Source organism: Lissotriton vulgaris, chromosome 6 (assembly GCF_964263255.1).
Source record: "Lissotriton vulgaris chromosome 6, aLisVul1.2, whole genome shotgun sequence".
Taxonomy (NCBI): domain Eukaryota; kingdom Metazoa; phylum Chordata; class Amphibia; order Caudata; family Salamandridae; genus Lissotriton; species Lissotriton vulgaris.
The window spans coordinates 656190808-656213749 of NC_141694.1; the positions used below are offsets into that span (position 1 = coordinate 656190808).

The window sequence follows — 22942 nt, forward strand, 5'->3', positions numbered from 1 at the left end:
TATTACTGTGTCTCCTTCGAGTTCTCACCTATTATAGAAATGTTCTGCTTGGTTGCTTATGACCGAGACCACACAGTTACTAGTTCCAGGGTGCTTTGTTTCTAGGGGGCTAGGGCTGCATTCCTCATCTTGGGTAGTAACCTCCTGAGTCGTAATGGCTGACCCTTAGATTGGGAGCAGTACTGGCTGGCGATAGTGGAGTATACCCTTTATTCGTCTACAAAGAAGGAAGCGTTCTGCTCACACCCTGGGTAAATTCAGTGGGGTCATGCCAATATTGAACCTGCACCCTGTGTGTTTTTGTACCAAAACTGCTTTCTCTTGCTACTGGGAGGTGTGTATGACTGAGTCCAAGCAGACCCTATGAGTCTGGAACCTGGAATTCCAAGAAACATAGCAAGTGCTGCCTCGAGAATTGTCTGGCCTTTGTGCAGGGTTGAAAGGGTTGGCAGTGCGTGCACCTGCCCTTTTGGTGCCACAAATCACTGGAGCAAGTGTTCAGGTGTGCATGATAATATTCTTGTTTCAGGGACAAACCTTACACCCAATAGTATGTTGGTTTCTTTTTGCACGCCTAGCAGAACGAGCGATAGTTTTGCCAGTCATTGTCTTTGTTAGAACAGATTCACAATTACATTATTAACCTTCCTGCTTTCTCATATTTGCTTGAAAATGCACCGTTTGCCCACTCTTTTTTCAAAATTTTCTTGGGGGAGTAGGTGGTTCGGGCTCGCTCGCTACAGTGTTGTACGTCAATTGGTTAATGCCTCGCCACTTTCAAATGTCACCAGCCGCCACTGTGATGTGACTGTATGTTCAGCACGGCTTGGTTTATTGATGTAGGGTGTGCAAAACAATGACACCAGTAAGATACTACCGATGCAAAGGAGCATGTGCAGATGAGTACAATGAAAAATAGACAAACGTGGGGCAATTGTACAAGTTGCAAGGGTAAGGAATACAGCATTTGCAAATTAAGTATGTGATAGTGAGTTGCGTGCTAAGTGTTATTATTTGATTCATATTTCCACTGCCGATGTTTGTTTATGGGGAAAAATTAATATAAAAAGTTTGCCTTTGACCCTGTCTAGTGCTCTGCTGCCTCTCAGCTAGGGTCACATGTACATGCATGCATGCATGCATACTCCTGAATAACCAGAAGTGAACGTCTATCATAAACTTCAAAAACTAGATTTAGCTACTGTGTTTCGTGCATTCTGTTAAATGGGATAGTAAGAAAGTGCACCCTTGTTGCATGTAATTATTAACCAGCAAACTATCATTTTTTGTTAAAAAGTATTTAGGGAAGAGTCGCCCAGCGAAGTTTGGGGTTTTTGGTTTACTTTAATTAGGAATTTTGTTGGAGCTGTTTCTGTTGGATTCCCTCGATATAACAACGGCTCTGTTTGCAGATGCAGTTTGTGGCAAGGCGAGTACTTTAAAATTGATGCTCAGCCTAGCTGTAACTAATATAGGAGCCTCAGCAGAGAGGGAGATCAGGGATGTTTAGTAGCCCTCCAAATTTTGGATCCTCCAGTATTTGGGGTTGGTTAGACTGAACATTGGCGCGATGGATGTTAGCACTATCTGATTTAGAAATGATCGATACAGTGACCATTTCTGGATGATAATCTTGAGAGATAAAGGGAAAGGCCCTCTCAAGCAAATGCAATTTTGAAGGGAACTGACTGACTGACTAACCAGAGGAATTTTGATGTCATGAGCAAGGCAAACCCACAAAATGCGTAAATTAAGACATTATTTGGTGCAGTACAAAATGTTTTCTTTCTGGTGTGTTAGCTCCCTTTAAGAGGGTGCTTTATTGCACTGCACATATATATGGGCTCATGTTCGGGTGGCCGTCCCAGATGTCCACAGGATTGTTGTAAGTTAACAGCTAACATTGATAACAGAGCTCTTCATTGTACTATCATATACTTAGTTTTTCGGTAAAAAGAAAAAACATGCAAAAACAACCGCTTTCTTGGAAACATCTAAGATTAATGACGCAAAGTGTCTGTGTTTGGAAATGTAATTTAATTTCCATCAAAATTAATGGCAAACGAAACCTGCTTTTATGCTTGGTGGTGTCTCCCCAATGCTTTTGAGCAATGTAAAGGAAATATAAAATGATAATAACTTTGAGTTATCATTTTATTCTTCCTTGGCGGGCTGGTGGGCGGGCGCTGCTCTGCTCTTGGAGCTGGGCAGTGGCAGATTGGTTTGCCCACTCCTAAGTGCGCAATGACTGTTTGGTCGACCCTATCAGGGCCAGTCATGCCCACTTTCCACGTTCTTCATGCAGGCTGCATTATAGCCTGTGTGAAGAACGAACTCATACCCCCATTCCCTGGTTGAACGTTGAACCAGGATGCTCAAAACCAATCACAAAGCTGCATTGGTCAGGGGACCCTGGTGCTTACCAATCAATGCTTGGTCAGGGAAGCCTGCCTGTTCTTCCTGACTTCCTATTCCGCTATGAAAGCAGGAGCAAGGAGCAGACACGCGGACCCGGCGGCAAGATGCGTGTATAATGTAGGTTTGTTTTTTTCATTGCACCGCCGTGCCACTAGCAAGTCATGCCGACCGCCACCGTTTATGCTACGGATATTGAGGGTTCCACTGATAACTAATATTCAAAGAAGGAACCCAAGGAAGCAATAACGGTTCTTCTAACGGTCGCTGGGTAAAATAAACAGAGCACGTCAGCAAAGCGATGTCTCCTTTCAAACACAAAAACGATTCGGAAAGCAAAAGAAAGAAAACGAAAGTTTAACAAATAGCTGTTGTTTATTTATTGACATGGAGAGACCAAAGGAAAGTGTAAGCATACATTACTAGACTGTTGACAAATTCTTCTACCTGGTTGTAAATGAAGCAAGAAGTTTCAGTACAGTAATGTAAACTTGAAATGACATAGTACCAACATTGGTGCTGCTACATTTCTTTTCAACTGCAAAATACAGCCCTGATTATGCATTATCATAAGGACTTAGACAGATGACTGCAATTTACGGAAGCGGAAGCGGAGTGAGCTCCCACTTTGTGCACCCTTGAATATTGTATTGAGAGCGCTGTGGCTCACCCATTAAAGAGTAGCATTTAGAGGATGTTCTTGTGAGGGATACTTCTTACTGCAGATTTTACGCTTTCTGAATTTCGTCCAAGCACCAGATTACAACTGAAACATTTCTTCCTGACCAATAGCGCTCGAGCACTGCCATGTCGCACCCTGCGACTTCAGTCGTAACTGTGCTTGTCGAGGAAGTTTTAACTTCTGGGGTGATATGATATGGGTGCAGGTTTCCTTTCCTGTTTTTATGCATCTCATCGACAGGGTCTGGACCTCTTTTTCGGTGCTTCCCTGACCACATTCTTTAACTTTCAACAGCAACATAGTCAGATGTCTTCAAAGATTTTATAGTTAAACCCTATCGCAGGTGCTGTAAAAAGAGGCTTTGTCAGATTTTGCGTGACATCTGCATGCCGTGTCTTTGATTCAAAAGTGATTAATAGGCCTGATGCCCTCATATTTTTAGGCGTTCCCCATTAACTCAGTCTACTAACAGGGAAAGCTCCCCAAGAAATTTTCCCACCAAAACCCCAAAAAAACATAATGAGAAGGAGTAAACATCTTCCTTATGGAAACAACTCCGCTCCCAGGACAGTTCTAAGACTCATGGCAATTCATTGATGCTGGTCTGTACCTCGTTTTTCTGAGTCTGTTCTAATACAGAAGAAAATTTACCCGGAGTTTACAGCTGCATCTGCCAACCCAGTGCTTATCAAGACCTTCTGATGTGCCTTGCTAGATGTATTCAGGGCGACTCCTGAACCACACGCAAAGGTTGGACCCACCCACTCCTGTGGACCCAGCGATATCCTGTGGACTTACTGATCTCTGCGTCTCCGACCCTGACTACTCCCAACTTTGCATCATCACATGCTTCGACCTCGGCACTCACAACATCTGAAGGAGCATATACTTTCCAAGATGCAGAGTTCCATTCCTTTGGCATTACTTCCTGGATCACTCTTGGATTAGTCCTCATCTGGTGGTGAAAGACAAAGTTTATATGTTTAACTTATCACCTTTCCTGAGGCCAAGAGATTTCTGCAAAGGAATAAGTTTTGATGTTCCGGCTATGAGGGACAAAGGCTATTGTTGCACAAATGATAATTATTCAAAGGCTAATACCTTCTCCCCTCTAACAATACTGACACTTGCCTTTTTTCGGGAGTTACAGAATGCTGGACTCAATACTTCTCCAGAAGAAGATATTCCTTACCACTCTCTGCCTCCTTCAGAGGAAGTCCCTTCCTTTGTCTCAGTGTTAATGAAAGCTGCTGAGTCCTTGGAAATATCCTTGCTCACCACTGAGGCAAAACCCAACATTTTTAGCTGAAATCTTGCAGCCATCTTCTATGATTTTAGAGCCGCTGCTTCTTTTCATCAAAATGCTTTTGGAACCTCTGGGAGGAACCTTTTTGATTCCAGCAGTCCATAGACAAATTACACGACACAGACCATCACTTATGTACCCACAATTTCTGTTGTTTCACCCTTTATGGAAAATCTGGTGGTTTAAGCCTCTTCCACTAAACTGAACCATAATGCCTTTTCTAAGGCCCCTTCAGGACAAAAGCCTTGACTGTGTGGGCTTAAAAGGCCCTTTCGCTGGTAATTTAAGTGTTCACACTGCTATTGCCGTGAACTATTGAAAATGACAATTATCAGCCTTTCTGACCACATGAAAAAGCTGTTTTTAGACAAGGGCAATGATAGTCTGCAATCCACCAGTCTTACCTGCTCAGAGTCTTTAATCTAGCAGTCTTACTTGCTCACAGGAGCTACCTGAAGTTGAGTATGATGTCGATGCAACGTCAGTTTGCATTTTTAACCTTTAGATCTGGTGACTTCACCACAAGTGCTTACCATGGTACTGGTGGCTGTTGCAGCTATTCATAAGGAGGTCAGTGGTCTGCACTTGGGCAACTAGCTGGCGAGGGAAGGCTCCCTTTTTCTGGTTGAGGAACCTCTTCATGGCATCATGACCCTCTGGTACAACTTTTGCTTTACCATCAACATCAAGAAGCCTCACTTTGTCCCCATGCAGAAATTGCATTGTTCGATATGTGTATCGAGGCTTATCCTCTTCCTTAGAGGATTGCAAATTTTCCAGATATGATTTGGATTTTTCTGGCTCAGACACCTAGCCGAGTTCTACAAGTCTCAAGTTTGTTAGGTCTGATGGCCTCATGAATCCTTTCAGTGCCACACACCAGATGGTGGTCGAGGAAACAGTGCCTCCAGCATAATGAGAGTTTCAAAACTGGTGTAAATTTATAAATCTGGCCTTCCAGATCTACACTAGTGCCTTTCCTCATCCAATCTTTTGGTAGTACGACGTTTCAGCCTTGTGAGGTGGCAGTCCCCAAGGTTACAGATGGCTTTCCTCTGGGCTTGAGTGCTCATCTGGGCAACATCACCCACAGGTGGGCCTGTAGTCCCCATCAGAGCACTGGAAACTCAAAAATGTGTGCTTTGACATGATGGATTTCCCCCTTTCCATCTCAATGAGCACCCTTCCAATTCCATTTGTTAACATAACATCTCTACATTCAAACAACAAACAGGTGGTGTGGGGTCTTGGGCCCTGTTTTGTTATGTTAAACCGCATGGATGGAGTTGAGCGAGGCTAACTAGCACCTTCTGTTTACCTACAATAGTGACAGACGCTGTGTTGGCTGCCAGATCACTCACAACATCCAGTTATTCATATGGGTCACCAGTGTTTCTTGAGTGGTAAAGTTCAGACGGTTTAGATTATTTTTGGTCCTCCCTTTGTGACCTAGGATTTGGGCTGTTTCTTGCCCAACAGGGCTTGGTAGTGGCGTCTGATCCTATTTGACTACTATTGCAGCCTTCATGTGGTTCCATAACCATCCTTCTTTATTTAAGTTACCACTTCTCCGTTTTTGAAAAGATTTGCTTTATTTGTTCCCTTGCACTCAGTTTATTGTTCCTCAGTGGAATTTTTATTTTGTGTTCGTCATTCCTCATGGAGTGTCCATTTGAATGATAACATATTTTCTGAATTTGTCTACTGTCACTGGAAACCTTTTCTTGGTGGCACTGACTTCAGCCTGTAGGGTGAAGGGTTTGAACGCCTTCCACAATGTTCTACCCAGATAATCTGGTGCTTCTCACCCGGATTGTGTTTGTGCCAAAAGTTGCATTGATTATTCACGTCATCTTCATCTTTCGTCCCTCTTTTTCACCCCACCAGTGAGCAGGGACAGTAACATAGACTGGACCACAGATCAAAGTGGATGATCAGGACTTTGTGGACTTCGCTGGATCAAGAAATGGCAAACCAGTAACACAACTCATCATTTTACATTGTGTTACCTTTTGTTTTAAGATCGGCTAGGCCTCAACAAAGAAATACCCTCAGGCTTCCAAATGCGCCCAGGCCACGAGTGCCAGGGTGGCTTCCACTGCCATCGCCAGGGTTATCCCAGTGACTGATATTGGCCAGCAGCTAAGTGGTCATCCTTATGCAGTTTTGCTAAACTGTTTTGCCTTTCGGCTCAAGCGACATTAACCAATACTTTGCCAGAGCTATTTTGAATGCCTTCCTTGTTAATCAGCACTTCTCAATCCCACCTTTTGGAAGGGATATCCTTGTGACTCATTCAGAAGATGAGGAATATATTGGAAGAAGTATCCTAAACAAAGGAAGTTTTTTTTACTTTTGGTAAATATATTTTTGGTGGGCTCTATATATTCCAGCAGATTCCTCACCCATCTTCCTTTTCCCCGTGAGTTTAATCCATTCTTGATAAGATCTCAGGGTTTGCAATGTGTTGTCTAGTGTTATTGTTGTTTGTGCTCTCGGTTCTTCTGCACACCTTGGGGCAAGGAAAAAGTTCCAGGAACTTATGCTAGTGCAAAGGCCAGTATATTATCTCTCAAGATGTTGTCACAACCTGAGCGGGCGAGTTGCAGCCAAAGCCTCATGGTGTTGTCTCGAGCTATTGCTGAGGAAGGAAAGTTTCTGAATCCAGTCTTGCACCTGGAGAATGTTTGTACAGTGAGGAATATGTTAGAAGATATTGTGTAGGGGTGGGCAGAACTCGCAGCGTTCACTTTGTAGAATTCTGCGGAGTCACAGCAAACTCTGCGAGATTTCACAGTATTCCACCAACAGGCAGAAAACATGCATTTTGCCCTACAATTTATCCTTGGTAACGCGAGTAGCGCTGAAAATCAGCCCCAACTGCACTATGTGGTGCTCAAGATTGTATGTCCATTTAAGTTGATTTTGCTACGGCTTAGGTAGAAAATCTTGAGCTGCAGCAAATCTCCTCAAACGGTGAGCCTCTGACGACGAACACTGGTGACTGCCCACTTTAGAAAATCGTGCTAGAGGATGCCAACTTTCACCAGCTTGCTTATTCTGGAGTCTTATGGGGTGGGGTGTTGGGGGTAGGGGGAATTCTGCCGCATGACAATTGACTGAATTCGTCCAGAACTCAGCGGTAAAGAGTAACGCTGAGTGGCCAAAATTCCGCCAGTTCCGTAGGCAGAACAGAACATCCGCCCACCTCTAATGTTCTGTTCACCAGGAATATCGTTATATAGTTATTGAAGGTAACAATATTTATTTTCTTTGCCAATGTTCTTTTTCTTGTTGGTTATTATGCGAAGGAGCCATAGCAAACCTGATAGTTAATGCAACTTAGACATTTCAATATAGTTTAATCCTTTTTCTTTAAGACCTAAGGATAATAATTAACTTCACATTCTTTTAAAAAATGTATGCTGTGCAGCTGTGATTTTATATATTATAAAACCTTGATTTTGCGTAATTCTTATGTTCAATTGGTCTTCCTGCAGCTTTTGAAAAGTAAAAATGTGCAACAGTCAAGTAAGCGTTATTTCAAATTGGCAATCATTTTTGGCAACATATAGAAATTGCAAAACACATTTCTTTAAAATTGAATAAGATGTTGGCTCTTCAAGCTTAGTGTCTGGTCGAGGTATTTGTTTATTAATAAGAAACCACTGGATTAGGTGTCCTCAAGCCAGAGCACAAAGAACAGGGTCCTTTAAACCATTAACCACGAACTCAAGTAGCTTTTCATTTATGCCTATCTGGCACGTGAACTCTAGGCGTGTCTTAGGGCACGTTCTTTTTTGTACAAAAGTATGAAGACATCAGTAAATAGGATCTTAGAAAGGCCTACATTTTAGCTAAGTATTTGAAATACGGATTTGAAATGAAGCCCCCTGTCTGAAGTCTTTAAAATACAAGTGTGTCCGTCCTTCTCAAGACTAGACTAATAAGCATTACTTTTTGTGTGTCTGAACATATGCTTTTTAAATCTATAACCTTCAGCTCCAGCCTATTACTTCTATATGTCAAGTCAGTTTTAGTTTTATTTGATTTCGTTTAAATCATAAAAGGGTGGGACAAGCCACCGAGGTACATGAAACATCAAGCAATCATTTGATTAACAAGCATTTACAATGCAATGGTTTCGCCTTTGGAAAAGTTTGAGCTATTGGCATTGTAAATGACAAAATTTGTATTTATGTGTTGGTTTTGAAAACAGATAAATAAATGGCATTGTCATTTACATTGCCATTAGCTTAATCTCTTGCAAATGTGAGACCTATTGTACCCTACGGACGAGCTCAGCAGACAGCAATTACTACCACACACACACACACACACACCCAGAGCCACACACACACCCAGAGCCACACACACACACACACCCAGAGCCACACACACCCCCAGAGCCACACACACACACACACAAACCCAGAGCCACACACACACACACACACACACCCAGAGCCACACACACACACCCAGAGCCACACACTCACACACCCAGAGCCACACACACACACACGCCCAGAGCCACACACACACACACACACACCCAGAGCCACACACACACAGAACCACACACACAGAGCCACACACACACAGAGCCACACACACACCCACACACAGAGCCACACACACACACCCACACACAGAGCCACACACACACACCCACACACACACACCCACACACAGAGCCACACACACACACACAGAGCCACACACACACACCCAGAGCCACACACACACCCAGAGCCACACACACACCCAGAGCCACACACACACCCAGAGCCACACACACACCCAGAGCCACACACACACACACCCAGAGCCACACACACACACACCCAGAGCCACACACACACACACCCAGAGCCACACACACACCCAGAGCCACACACACCCACCCAGAGCCACACACACCCACCCAACCGGTGATGAATGTTGTCATTTCTTTCTACCAGCCTGCTTTTCTGACAAGCGCAAAAGCGCACAATGCAAAGCACACCTCACCCACCCTGCGTTAAGAAGCTACTTTAAATTCCCAGGTGACTGGTGTTTTTATCACTACCGACGACCTAGCGGTAAAATGACATCAGTCAGGAAAGTCCCCACCGGCCCACGAAAAGAGGAACGCCCTGCCCTTCGCCTCCCAGGTGTAGCATGTTAGGGTGGAGCAAAACATGCCCTTTCTCTGTGTCATGTTGCTGTAAAGCGAGCAGCTCTCTCCCAGTGCTTTAAATGAGTGCGGGTACTCCTACTATCAGGGTGCCTGCTTCAAACTGAGAAGTGCCTGTCCTCTCCCATATAAAGAGTTGAAAATCTCCTGCGAAAGGATGTTGAAGTGCCATTCCTTTCAAATGAAAGAAGTACAGGTACTCAGTGCCTGCCCATTTAAAGCACTGCTCTCGCCCCACATGGATGAAGCAGTACACCCTCTTCTTGTGTGCCACGTCATTGTAACGCAGACTACCCCTTTCTGTCCATGTTATGATTTGTAGTGTAATAGATGACGCATTCCGAGACGAGAGGTGTCTTCATTTGAGTGGACTGAACTAACTAGACTAACACGAATACTGATGATAGGGATGTGAAGAATGGAAAGCGCAAATCTAACATAAACATTTCAGGAGAGATGCTGTGGTGCCAGAGTTGCCGGATTTGGAGCTGGGGATCCGAGTTAGAGTCCCGGCATCAGCTCAACATCCTGTGATTCTAAGCAGATCACTTAATGTCCCAGAGTTTACAAAAAAATGTATGGGCTGTAACTGGTTCTCATGTAAGGCGATCCACTACCTTCGTGGAGTTCGCGCCATTTAAACTGCAAAAACGTAACGTTGCATTACGCCAAACCTACTACCTACGTGAAAAAAAGACCCAAGATGCCCCAGGAATGCGAGGCCACCCACCCAACGTAAGTGACCAGACCCTTACTAGACACTTGCACCTTTATAATAACCGCAGTCCTTCATTCATACTCGCCCCAACCCTGCCTCCCCCACTGTGCAATCTAGACACCCGTGCTGTACGCCACCGACCCCCTCCACATACATAGCACCTCACTCACCCCCGGTAGGAGGCCGCTCGGTGTCAGCAGCACGTGCAGAAGGGTCCGGGCTAGGCGCTGCATGGGGTCTGCCCGGGGCTTTTCTACTCGGCCCTCTGAGCGGACAGCTGTTCCCCCACCCTCCTCCTGGCGAGCAGGGCACGGAGAGCCCCCGCCCACACCCTCGAGCACCCCGTCCTACAGATAGCGAACCCCGGGAGTCTCTGACCGCCCACACAGCCACTTGTTATCTGCTGACCAGGCCCAGCGCCAACTTTCCCTCTCAGAACAACAAGCAAATTCAGACACTTGAGGAAACGAAACAAACAAGAAACAACGAGGGGCCTGGAAGAGCTGGAAAAGTGATCTGCGAGGGGGAAGGCGGGAACAAAGACAAGGATAGCGGGAGGGGGGACGGACAGCGGGAAGGTGGTCAGGATACAGCCACTGTGCAATCTAGACCCCCGTGCTGCACGCCACCGACCCCCTCCACATACATAGCACCTCACTCACCACCGATAGGAGGCCGCTCGGCGTCAGCAGCAAGTGCAGAAGGGTCCGGGCTAGGCGCTGCATGGGGTCTGCCCGGGGCTTTTCTACTCGGCCCTCTGAGCGGACAGCTGTTCCCCCACCCTCCTCCTGGTGAGCAGGGCACGGAGAGCCCCCGCCCACACCCTCGAACACCCCGTCCTACAGAAAGCGAGCCCCGGGAGTTTCTGACCGCCCACACGGCCACTTGTTATCTGCTGACCAGGCCCAGCGCCAAGTTTCCCTCTCAGAACATCAAGCAAATTCAGACACTTGAGGAAACGAAACAAACAAGAAACAACGAGGGGCCTGGAAGAGCTGGAAAAGTGATCTGGGAGGGGGGGGCGGGAACAAAGACAAGGATAGCGGGAGGGGGGACGGACAGCGGGAAGGTGGTCAGGATACAGCCGCGCGGGACAGGGACAAAGTTCATAATGAAGACAATCATCGGTGTAAAAACAAAAAAAAAAAGTACACGCCCTCAGTGGCCACGTCTTCATGACGTTGCGGAGAGGGAAAGAATCTGCGGAACGCCCACGAATCGCCTTGGTGAATGACGGACAGATCTCTCTTCCAATGGCTAGCCTCCATTTATCCAATGGAAGAGAGAGGCTGAACTAAGACACATACTGTTCTAACATAAGATTTCGCCTGCGCGAAACGCTGCTGCGCAGCTGTTCGCCAGGCGAAACCTAAAAATGAAGAATAAAAACTCATCAAATTCATATAATGGAGCAACGATCTTCTAAGTGAGTAGATTTAAAACAAACTTGCTTCTACAGAATGTGACAACAAAAAAATATGCTTTGGTAAGGTAGGCAAGGGCTTCTATACTTGGTAAAGGCTTTTGAATAGGACGTCTAAAATTATGGAGACATGCTGGATGGTTCATGAGCCTCTGAGTGTGTCTTCTGTTGGAAGCTGATGTTCCGTCTATTGCAGAAAAGCAAGCAGTGAGTGGTGGAGGTTCCTGGTGGCTGGAACCCTTAGCCAGCCAGCGTCCCTAGCAGGCACCACCTGCACAGAGGTGGACCCTGATTTGCGAGGAGTACCTCCATTCAACAGAGGCCTTCACCCTCATAAGGTGGCTCTCTGTTCTAATTGGATAATATTGAGCTGGCACTTACAGAATAGCCATTGCCCACATTTAGAGCCACGTTTTGCTGTGTATTCTCCATAGGATGTTCTTTCATATGGGGTCATGCGGGGATTCCAGTCCATCATCCATGTGGAGGATAACACAAAATCTCTTCTCCATGGGGGCACGAGGGTGTCCAGCATAGACCCAAATAGTGGAGAGATTATCGCTCAACGTTGTCATTGAGTGCAGGTGGAAGAAGTTGGCAACATGCTATTCTATGCATATTTTCCAGGGGTTACTTTGCATAATCTTTGTTAAATCTGACATTTGTGCATGCCCCAAAACTGCTCTCTGCCCTGGTTTAGGTATTTTTTTTTGTAATGACGATCGAGGTGGTTTTCGTTAAATAAGTATGTTGATTACACTGTTATTGCTTTTCTCAAAAGCACAGATCAAGCTCCTTTAGGGTACAAAAAGTCATCTCAAGTAAAAACTTTGCAACTTTCCACCAATGAGTATCCATGCAAGAAGCAGCAGCGGCAATAATATGGAGGCCTTCTCTGAATTATACATTGACATATATCATGGAAGATCAATTTTGAATTACTATGCTTATGAAACCCTGTCTTCGAGCGCTTCCATGATTCTGTTGGAGTTTTATGCCTTTTAATTTTAAAAGCAGGAGCCATCTGAAAAGCAGATGTTTTTGTTTTAGTGCTTCTCTTCAAGCTGGTACTGTCATAAAATCTAAATGGGAGCGTCTTGATATAGTTCTTTTTTTATTGTTGCCTGTGGGCTCCCAGGATTGTGCTTCCTTTGTTTCAAGTTCAGTATGCTGGCAGCCTGTGTTAAACACTCTTCTAATCCAATTCTTAAGTTTAAATCTCTTCAAAGTGCAGTTACGTAATAGTGATACCTGAATATTCATTTTACACAGTTTTTGCAGCTTCCACAATAGGGAATAGTGCAAGCAGGTTTTGTTTCGGTTCATACTACATAGCCTTAGTGCAAAATGTGCAAAAGGGATTGCATATTTTTTGTTGCTTGTGTAAAAGTGAATGGAGCAAAGGCCTTTTGCTCCAAATTTAGTTTTGAAAATAAAACTCAAATGTTATCACTGGGCGGGAAAATGGAGGCAATTTGATTTTACACTTCTTTTGCAATCGATCGGGGCTGGAATTGAGTACGATAGATCGGAAAAATAATATGCACATTTTGCTTTACATTTGAAGAATAAAACTGCGTTTAAACTGTTTTTGCTTTGGTGAATTTTTTTAATGTAATATTGATTGGGCAAAGCCTGTTTGCTCCAGTTCCTAATAGAAAAGCAACACAAATGGTGCAAAATGGATTTAATAATTTTTTTGCAGCCTTGAATGCTTTAATGCGGCCAAACACTATAAATTGGTTTTAGAATGACAGTGGCGCTGTCCATTTCTTGTGCTGTCTTGGTGAAAAATACAGCACTCTGGGCCTTATTTCAAGTGCCCCAGTAACACCGTGGGGTGATAGTGGGGCTGGAACTAACATTTCCAGCTAGTATCTCCACAGAATCTCACAGGGATCACATATTATCTCCCTGGAATGGGAACTAACCTGCTGGCCCAGAATTGATGATTTCCTTTTGTACAGATTTTGCTAGAATCCTATGAGTTTATCTCTCCCATTTTACATCTAAAACGAGCAGGTTTTGAATGGGAACAGAGTTGACAACATTGTGGTGTAGTGAGAGAGCAAGGGCAGGCAGCTGGTGAAGTGGGCATTGGCCTGAGCCTCTGCGTATTGCTGTCCAGGCCTCTTAGTTGTTTTGCTGAGTGCATATTTGCCAGTAATCCCAGTTGCGGGAACACTGTTACACTCAGAATTGGCAGAGTGATCACTAATGCTCTGGGGATAGTATATCCAGTGGAGATATTTTAATTGGATTAAACGCAATCTCATGGAGCTCGCCAACTCCCTAGCTTTGACCCAGTCTTCCATCTTCGAGTGTGCCTACATCTATTTCCCAGCGTTTCCACAGCACCCTGTTGGGTCTGGTGTATTGTTTACTAGTGTACGGTGTAGGGTGGAGAGCCGTTTGTTTCCCATTAGGTTTCCATTATGTGTGACTCTAAGGGATTGTAACTTAGAAGAGTTTGTAGTGGGGTGAAAGAAGCCTCCAGCGCGCGGTGGAGCTGTAATTGTCGAAAAACTGTGCTTTACGCATCCTGTATGCATCTTCCGGGCGTTGGAATACTGGAGATACCTCTCTAGCCAACTCGTTATGAAGGCCTAAATGTTTGACTTCATGCATAATAAATGGATGGCCTGAAGGCACTACCCTGGTCTTTCTTTTGGTTTGGGTATGCAGTCTTGTCCAGGTGCTCAGCATTTCATTTTGGTGGCTCAAAGATGATATCTGCATAGATAACGGTAAAACGGAAAGTTAATTTTCATCCACATAATCTCAAAGGCATCACTCAATAGCAGAAAAACATCTCAATTAGAGATACTATTGTTGAAATTCTAGAGAGCTTGCAGATCTGTTGCACACAGCAGAGCTAAATTAAATCAACCCTATGCATTTTATACTATGCTGTTTTAAAGTATTTGTGACATCACTGAACAACAGGATAAAATCATAAATGTCAGCTATTAATGAAGCATTTATTGTCACTTTAGTCCTTAGCATTTATTGGCACTGAAGTCTTTTCCGTCTCACGCACAGTTTCATGCCAGACTTACAATGCAACTGCTCTGTAGAACAATAATGAATGTAGCACAGGGACTAGAGTACTTTAGAGCACTTTTCAAGTATCAAACCCAATGTTTACTTGTAACACAGTTAGTTTTTTAGGCCCAATTTTTCCTTTCATACAAGAAAATAATACACAGTACATAAAAACTCCACTAAATTCAAACATAAACATTAGACGATATAAAGAACAAACAACTTTTAAAATGCAAGAGAGTGGTGGGGTGGGAAAGGTAAGAGTGGTTGCACTGGAAAATCTTTTTCGCGGTTATGAGGAGCTAGACGTCTTTAAATCTTCTATGAACAAAAGCAGCGGTTGGGGGTGTTTGGCATGTGAAACTCCCCAAATATATGCTTTATTGACTTGCTAGTTGGGTCCAAGGGCTCCGAGTTGGGTCTGCTATGTCTATGTTGATTTTTCCCATTGCCTTGTCCTAGTTTCACTAATAGGTTTTAAATTGCTCATCTTTTGATCAAAAACCTACATTTAGTGAAAAACCAAGAGAAGAGTACGTCTGCTCCCATATAACTACTCCATGAATGAGTGCAAATTTACAACTTTTTGGAGTTCATAAACATTGGCACAAGCATACTTGTGCCAGTCTCAGGTTTTCAGACATACTGCTGGCAATCAAACACCCAAAAGGTGTGAGACAAATGCTTGTATATAGGCTAACCACTGGCTAACGCTCCGGGTAGAATTCCAACCCATTGTTTTTCACCCACCCTGCCACTCTAGACAGAGACCTACTGTCAGAAATACCTAGCCCAACCGTGGTGGTTGAGGCCTTTTGCTACTAAGTCTCAGGATATGCTTGACCTGAGCAGCCCAAGGCTCCTTTTAGGGGTGAAGGGAGGTGTGAATACAAGTTAGTGAACACGGACTCACAACTCAAAATGCATGCAGCAATAAAACCATGTCCAGCCAAATACTCACTATTAAGAAAAAAGAGAAGCATTTTATGTCTAACGCTATCTATACAAAGGAAGAATATGATATTCACAAACAATGTTGGCAATCCTTCTCTTAGGTCGTGGCTCTAGTGTCTCTCTAGCAATTTCCTTTCCCGCTCACTTCTTGCATTAGAGATTATGGTTATTCCACATTCACTATTGGTAGCATCCAGGGTGTGCCCCACTAGTTTTCAGAGTCTCAAGAGTACACTACGACTCTGATTTAAAGTCAATAGTGTTCCTGTGCACATGCGCTCAATTAGCAGCAAATTCCCCCTGAGCCATCGGGCCTAAAACAAATCTTACCCGCACTGGCAGGAAGGAAGTGCGTCCCATCTCAGGGCGCTCACACCTGCTCCAGCCCTAGTCAGGTGAGTCGGCTATTTGCAAACTTAGCAGCTGCACTCAGTGAGTGCAGGCTCTCTCCTTTGCAGTTTCATTCCTGCAGTGATCCGAGGTTTCACTCGCTCCCAATGGGAGGGGATGGCTACGACAATCCTGTTTCTGGGTCCCATGCTTGGGTGATGGTGCTCCCATGGCGTCCTAACTTATTCAACTGGGCAGAACAGGTCACAGTCTTTGGTGCTTCTGGTGAACTTTTGCGACACACGGGGTCACCACCATTTACTGTCCACAGGCTCCGGTCAACAAGCAAAGTTATCTATGGTCCTTAACTCATGGCAGTCTGTGACATAGCTATCTTCACGGTGGACCTCTCCTGGCATACGGGGGTCGCCAACTCAGTCTTGTAAAGGGCAACAACCCGATCGGTGCACCAGCCGTTTCAAATCCACCTCACAGCGGGAAATGCACTAGAAATGGCTCCCCACTGGACCTTGCTCCCTCCAACGGTCTATGCTTCCTCACCGTGCACTCTGGTCTTTGCAAGCGCACAGGCGTTGGTGCTCTACTTTCTGGGTCATGTGGTCTTGGTTTCCCTGCCAATATCCCCTAACCCAGCAGGAAGACTAGCAGGCCTTGGCGCTCAGTCCTGGTCACTGATCAAGGTCTTATAGAGCTCCCTACGTCACACAGCCCATCTGGCTGCTTGGTGGATTACAATTTTTAGTGTCTCAACCTCCCCTTCTTATGGTCCATTTCCAGACCACAAGTTTGTCTTAGGGTTTTATTTTGGATTCTGCTTTTGAAGTACAGACTCTTCTGCTTCCTCCTCCTATTGAAAAGCTTTCTGTCACAGCAGGGAAGTCTCCACAACACAGGCCATGGGAGTGATTATAGTTCATATCGGAATGTCAGCCACAATGATATGTGCATCAAAAGGTTAGCCTAGTGTGCCCAGCCCTACTCTTCATGATTCACTTATCAGCCCTTTTTTTCCTTCCTGAGATGTGCCTAGGCCCCTTCCTTTTGACCTCTCACTGAATCAAAGAACCCCTTTGAAGTGTACAGGGGAGGCCTGGTCCTCGCCTGCCCAGTGTGTGTCCCGCTAGCTTCCAGGAATGCAGAAATCCACACATCTGTCTGAGGGGGTATCTTTAACTCACCTCCATGTTTCTCCATGCAGTTCTCCCAAAATTGAACTTACGACCCTCCATTTATTGTACCATTCACAAACACACATACACCCAGTGAAAGTATACAGCATACACACACTACACAGTACTGTATACACCATGTACTGTACTACTTATAGCCTCACATACACCCAGCACATGTACGTATTCTGCCTGCACTACACCCTTTATGCATTCTACCCCTGAAAGATACAGATACACCCAGCACCTGAACTTATCCTGCATGCACTGCACAGCCCTATATCTTTCAGGTACTGTACCACTCTCAGGCACATGTGCATCCAGCACATACATACACCACACATGCACTAGTCAGTAACACATTATTCCTATATTGCACTCTTCCCAGGCACACATATACACAGCGTAAAAACGCTGTTTTTGCACTGCGCAGCACTTCACCCCAACCTGATGTAGGCAAAGGGTGGTTTAAGCGCACAGTAGTGGAACTTGAAAAATTGTGGGAGCCTGTAGGCCTCACTCCAGCAACACAGGTTACAAAGGACCTGTTCACTCCCACTGATCACTACACAGTTTGCTGCAACCACAGCACTCATGCTGCTTAAGTCCTGGTGAAGACGGTAGCCTTCCACCACTATGAGGGCAGTGCTTTGGGTGCCCCTTCCGGTCCAACAAGACCGCAGTCCGTGAGATAACCCCATGATCCGTGTTTGCCTATGACAACAAAAATCAGTATTAGGGATCCAAACATCAGTACCGTTGGGCATTCAGGGCTGGGGTGCACGTCTATCACCATGCAGAGGACTTTTCGGTCCCAACACCCTCCTAATGAAAATCACCATTGACCCTTCCTTGTGGCAATAGTTTATCCTAAACCTTGATCATCAGACTCCTCCACCCGCCGACTCACTGCTTTTTTAGTGGGGGAATTTGAGATCACACCCAACAGTGAATGTCACTGACTAAACTACATTCCTGAACATAGGAGCAGGAATGGTTAATGATGGACATTTTTGTGGAGAGCAGTGGTAGTTGTCCTTTTGCTCTTCATATTTCATAAAGTTGATGGCAGCCTAGCTACCTGATTCCTGCACAGCCAATAATCCCCAATGATCTATGATTCCTAAAAACGACTATGGAGAGGTACCACACAATCATTTGCTAGTTTGTCAGCGAAAGAGCCCAAGTGCCAGCCCTGTTTGATCCCAGATATCTGCACTATATGCCAAAGTACAAACAAAGTGCCCTTGTAGGATTGTTCTTCTAATAGGTTCATAAAACCGAATTGATCTGTTTACAGTTAATATGGCTTTATTTGTTGCAGGGATCCACGACAGGGCATCAATGATCTCAATTCTGAGATCAAATCATCTCACACTTGCTCCATTTTGTGTTTTCTTATTCTGAGAGATTTCCAATTTTCCTACTTTTGGTGCCCCCAAATCCCAATGTTGTTGATTTATAATTTTGATACAAACGTTATGCTCGTTGCACTATGTCTTAATTTCTTCCAGTTGGGTATATAGGGTTTTTGTGTTGTTTTTATCATTATGGAACAGTGGAGCAGCAGGGACACCTTGCTGATGCCAGCCTACAAGACATCTACGCTGTAGCAAATTTCTCTACTCTCCCAAGCAGAACGGTAGGGCCTGTGCCACACGATCTGGTTGCTCTCTGGCAGTCAAGAACATCTTTAGAGTACCCAAGCCAACCATTAATTGTTCACAGTATTGTTTTGAGGTGCACCACACGTGTTTGCTCATTGTCACTTTATGTAAATGGGTAACCTTCCCCTGAAGAAGGCTTTTATATCAGATGAACACTACTTGAGCTGCTATATATGCAGGGCGATTCCACTCATAACTTAACTCTGTTGTCCTTCATATTGTTTTCTTGAAATATATGATGTTTCATGTAATAATTCAGATATTTTCTAACCTTTTTCAGAAATATAGACCTGGTCGATGTGATGATATTTTAAAATGGAAGCCCCCCAGTTTAAATTCAGTGGACTTTCGTCTGAAGATCACAAGAGTTGGAGGAGAAGGGTATGTCAATAAATTAAAAGCGTTTTTGTAACATTTTTTTCAATGATTAATTTATTACGTTTTTTGTGTGTGAAGCACTGTGTGGTGCAGTCAAAGTTCTGATGAGACATTTTGTTGCAGGGTGTAATATTCCACAATAAAATATTAAAGCTTTAGTGACGAATATATGAATGTGAAGAACTGCACTTCAAACGAATTTGGTAATGGTTTTTCATAGACAATTGTGGTAGACCTATAAACTATTCTGAGAATTTCTAATCTAAATGTACCGGGGACTCTATTCCAAAGTATCTGGGCTTGGAGGCATCACAAACCCCCCACTTTAGCAGCTTGAGCGGGTGACAGAGGATAGTTCTGAATAACATAAAAACTTTACATTAGTATTTGTGACACCTTTGACTGATCATAAGCTCATAAATACCTGTCCTTCTAGTGGAAAGATGGGGAGGTGTGTTGTAGAGAAGGATGGAGAAAATATGGGTGGGATGGATGTCTAGAGAGGAAGATGGATGGGGGGGGGGGTGAATTGAGAGAATTATGTTGTGGAAAAGGATGGTTGGAGAGACATGTGAAGAAAAGTAGATGGACTGAAATCAGGATAAATCGCATTGCAAATGGAATGAAGGAAGGAAGATGATGAAGGACGTGGGGAATGATGCCCAGATTAATTAAAGAAGGAAAGACGTATGGGTACATGGCGAGAGGGTAGAGTGGATGGATAAAGAAATTAAGGCAAATACAAGTATGGAGAGGAGGAAGGATAAATGGATAGAAATGAAAAAACACAGAAAAGATGTGTGCTTGTAGGTGAAAAAGCAAAGAAGGATAGATGGGTAAAAGCATGGAAAAATGGAAGACAAGAAAGATAAAAACCATCAAAAAGAAAAAGGGATAGGAGGAAAGACAAGACTCAAAGATGAATTGAAAGAAGGAAGGATGGGTTTTTCAGACATTTAGAGTTTTTTCAGAGGGAGCAGTACCTCAAATGATGGCCGGGTTTTCCTGTCTCCACCAGCTCGCTCAGATCAAAGTAGGGTGGTATTTTATCTTTCTGATACCTTACCTTCTTCATATACATTTAATGCTACTTGGCCCAACTTCAATGAACAGCTTCTTCCTTGGAAAAAACAAGAACAGTTTTAAAAGGGAAAACCTAGTATTCTGGGTAAAATTACCTGGGCACATCCTTTCTTCCTGGACGGTCTCTCTGCATGGCAACTCAATGATTTGTTCTGCACTTGGACCTTAAAAGGGCGCCATAGACATGAACATGTTGGAATCATTTTCATATGGACAGACCATTCCTAAAACCATCTTCCAACACGACTCTGCTTTCGTGTCAAATTCTGCAATACAACCCACGAAGATTCTCTGTGTTGGACCCTCTCAATTTTGGGGAAGAGCATATTCTTAAAGTGGGTGTTCTTACGGTGGTCTGTCCCAGGGGAAAATGCTTGAAGGGAGTCAGAGTTGCCCTGCAAAAAGATATCTGCATTTTATTAAAAAGTCATCTTTATAATCTTTGTACCACTGTTGTGTGGTTCTTTTGTACAATTTTTATCTAGATTATGGATATACCCAACAGAAAAGTTATGTAACTTCTACAAGTAGTTATAAGTATTTATAGCCTCTTAGAATGTTATGAAATATGGACATTTGTGTTTTGAATATAAATACATTGTGACAAATTGTGAATACAGTTGAATTGAATGGTATAGTGGCAGGGACCACCCATGGCTGCTCAGGAGATATTCAGTCAATGTGGAGCTGCTATTCAGCTGTCCCCTTCCTCTTTGCAAAGGACATACTCCTTTAGATGCATCATATTCTGTTCTGCTGCTGCCTACCTTCACATACTGGTTACACGTGTTATAGTTTTCTTCCTGTATCGCTTTATCACTCACTTTATTATGATGGTTTTTTTTATATCTGGTGCCGATATCAGACAGAGATGTCCCTTTTTCCACATGTTATGTTATGTTACGAGTTTGTTGAAGCGCAACAGCTGCCCCAGCAACGGGGCGTCCCGGCGCTGAGAAACCATAGCATAACCTACTGAGGGGGGGGGGGAGGGGGGGGTGTCAGGGTTTACGGAAGTGGGAACAAGTGAGTTTTTAGTGCCTTACGGAAAGCTGATAGATTGTCAAGCAGCGGATGTTCGGGGGAAGGGAGTTCCAGAGTTTTGCTCCTATGGCATGACATTGCGATGTGCCTGTATTTTAGGTGCTTAATCCTTAGGCTGGTTGGAGCTACACATTTAGATAAATAACTTATCATAAAGATTTTTGAATGTTAAGGTGCTCTCTAAAATGTTTTTGCCAATTGTGCACTCTTGTTGCTGTATATAAACTTGTCCTTTGGGTTGTTCCTGAGCCCTTTTCTCTCCACGTTCATACTCTGAATTCTGGTACCACATTTACCTCTACCAAACAAAGTGCATCACACTGTGTTTATTGCTTTGATTTCTTTTCATTCTTTTAACACAAAGTTTATTGCAGTATTTTAGTGGAGCACAGATTCAAGTTGTCATTCACAGGAACTTCATCAGCATATATGAGCTCAGTAAAATATTGGAATTTCAGCATCATAAAATGTACAGTATCAAGCCATAGTGATGTCCTCGAGTCCTGCAATTCTAACGATTTTCCCACCCTCCCCCATCAACTAGCTGTCATCACCTATGTATGAGTATGGGGTCATGGGTGTTGAGAGTAATAAGTAGTTTATAATACGCAGATGAGGAACGTGTCCGTTTACGTTGTACGGGTATAGTCTGGTCTCAGGGCTAAAACCTCTCAGACCGGAAACGTGGGCATAATCAGGTATCGTGGACTGAATACAGATGGTGTGTAGCTGGGGGAAGGGGGCGGCACACTTCTCTGTTATGTTTTCGGGAAGCGTAATCGTGTTGTATAACTACTGCTCATCATTGCTCCCCTCTTCATGTACTCGGAAGGCCTCCAGCAAGGAATCCCATTCCAGTGATATCAGTTACTAACGCAGCCCTCTATATTCTTCATGCTGGATTACTCCGCTCCTAGCCAGGCCCCAATGCTCCATCACCTCCGGCCAACAAGCAACTGAGGGAACCCGTGGGGATTTCCAATGTCTGATCAACAGATGTTTTGCTAATAGTAAGGCTAAGACTACAAAACGACTTGTCACTTTAGAGCTTTTAGGTCTGGATAGCAAGCCTAGGATACACTGCTATAGTGTGTGCCAATTGTCTTTACCAGTACCTTCTAGGTGTGTCATCCCAACGCTAGTTCAGTAGGCAGAGAAGGAGGGGCAGGCCCACGCATATGTATAAGACTTACCTCTGGTGTTTGGCAGCAGGTGCAATTCGAGGAGGCCGTAGGGAACATTATGTTTATTTTGTGTGGGGTGAGATAGACTCTCTGAATATAGAGAATTGAATAGATTTAAATCTTGAATTACGGGAAATCTTTTTGGAGTGTTGTCGGAGAAAGGTCCATTCTCTGTTAACTCCCAATTAAAATCTGCTTCTCATTTCGTTTTGATTGAAGTCAATGATAGCCGAAATTGCTTATGGAGCTCCAGATACAGCCATTGGATCAATGTCTACCATGGCCCATGGCGTGTAGCGACTGTAATAACTCATGCATTTCTGGCTCCCTCCCGTCCAGCGCCC

General features: G+C 44.1%; 1 protein-coding gene across 1 annotated transcript in view; it reads left to right on the top strand.

Annotated features, from left to right (window-relative positions):
- Positions 1–22942, top strand: part of RNGTT (RNA guanylyltransferase and 5'-phosphatase) — a 1829700-nt gene that overhangs the window by 1283687 nt on the left and 523071 nt on the right. Inside the window, exon 13 of the mRNA XM_086926663.1 lies at positions 19190–19290. Coding sequence (XP_086782789.1) covers positions 19190–19290 — 101 coding nt within the window. The remainder of the gene's footprint in view (positions 1–19189; positions 19291–22942) is intronic.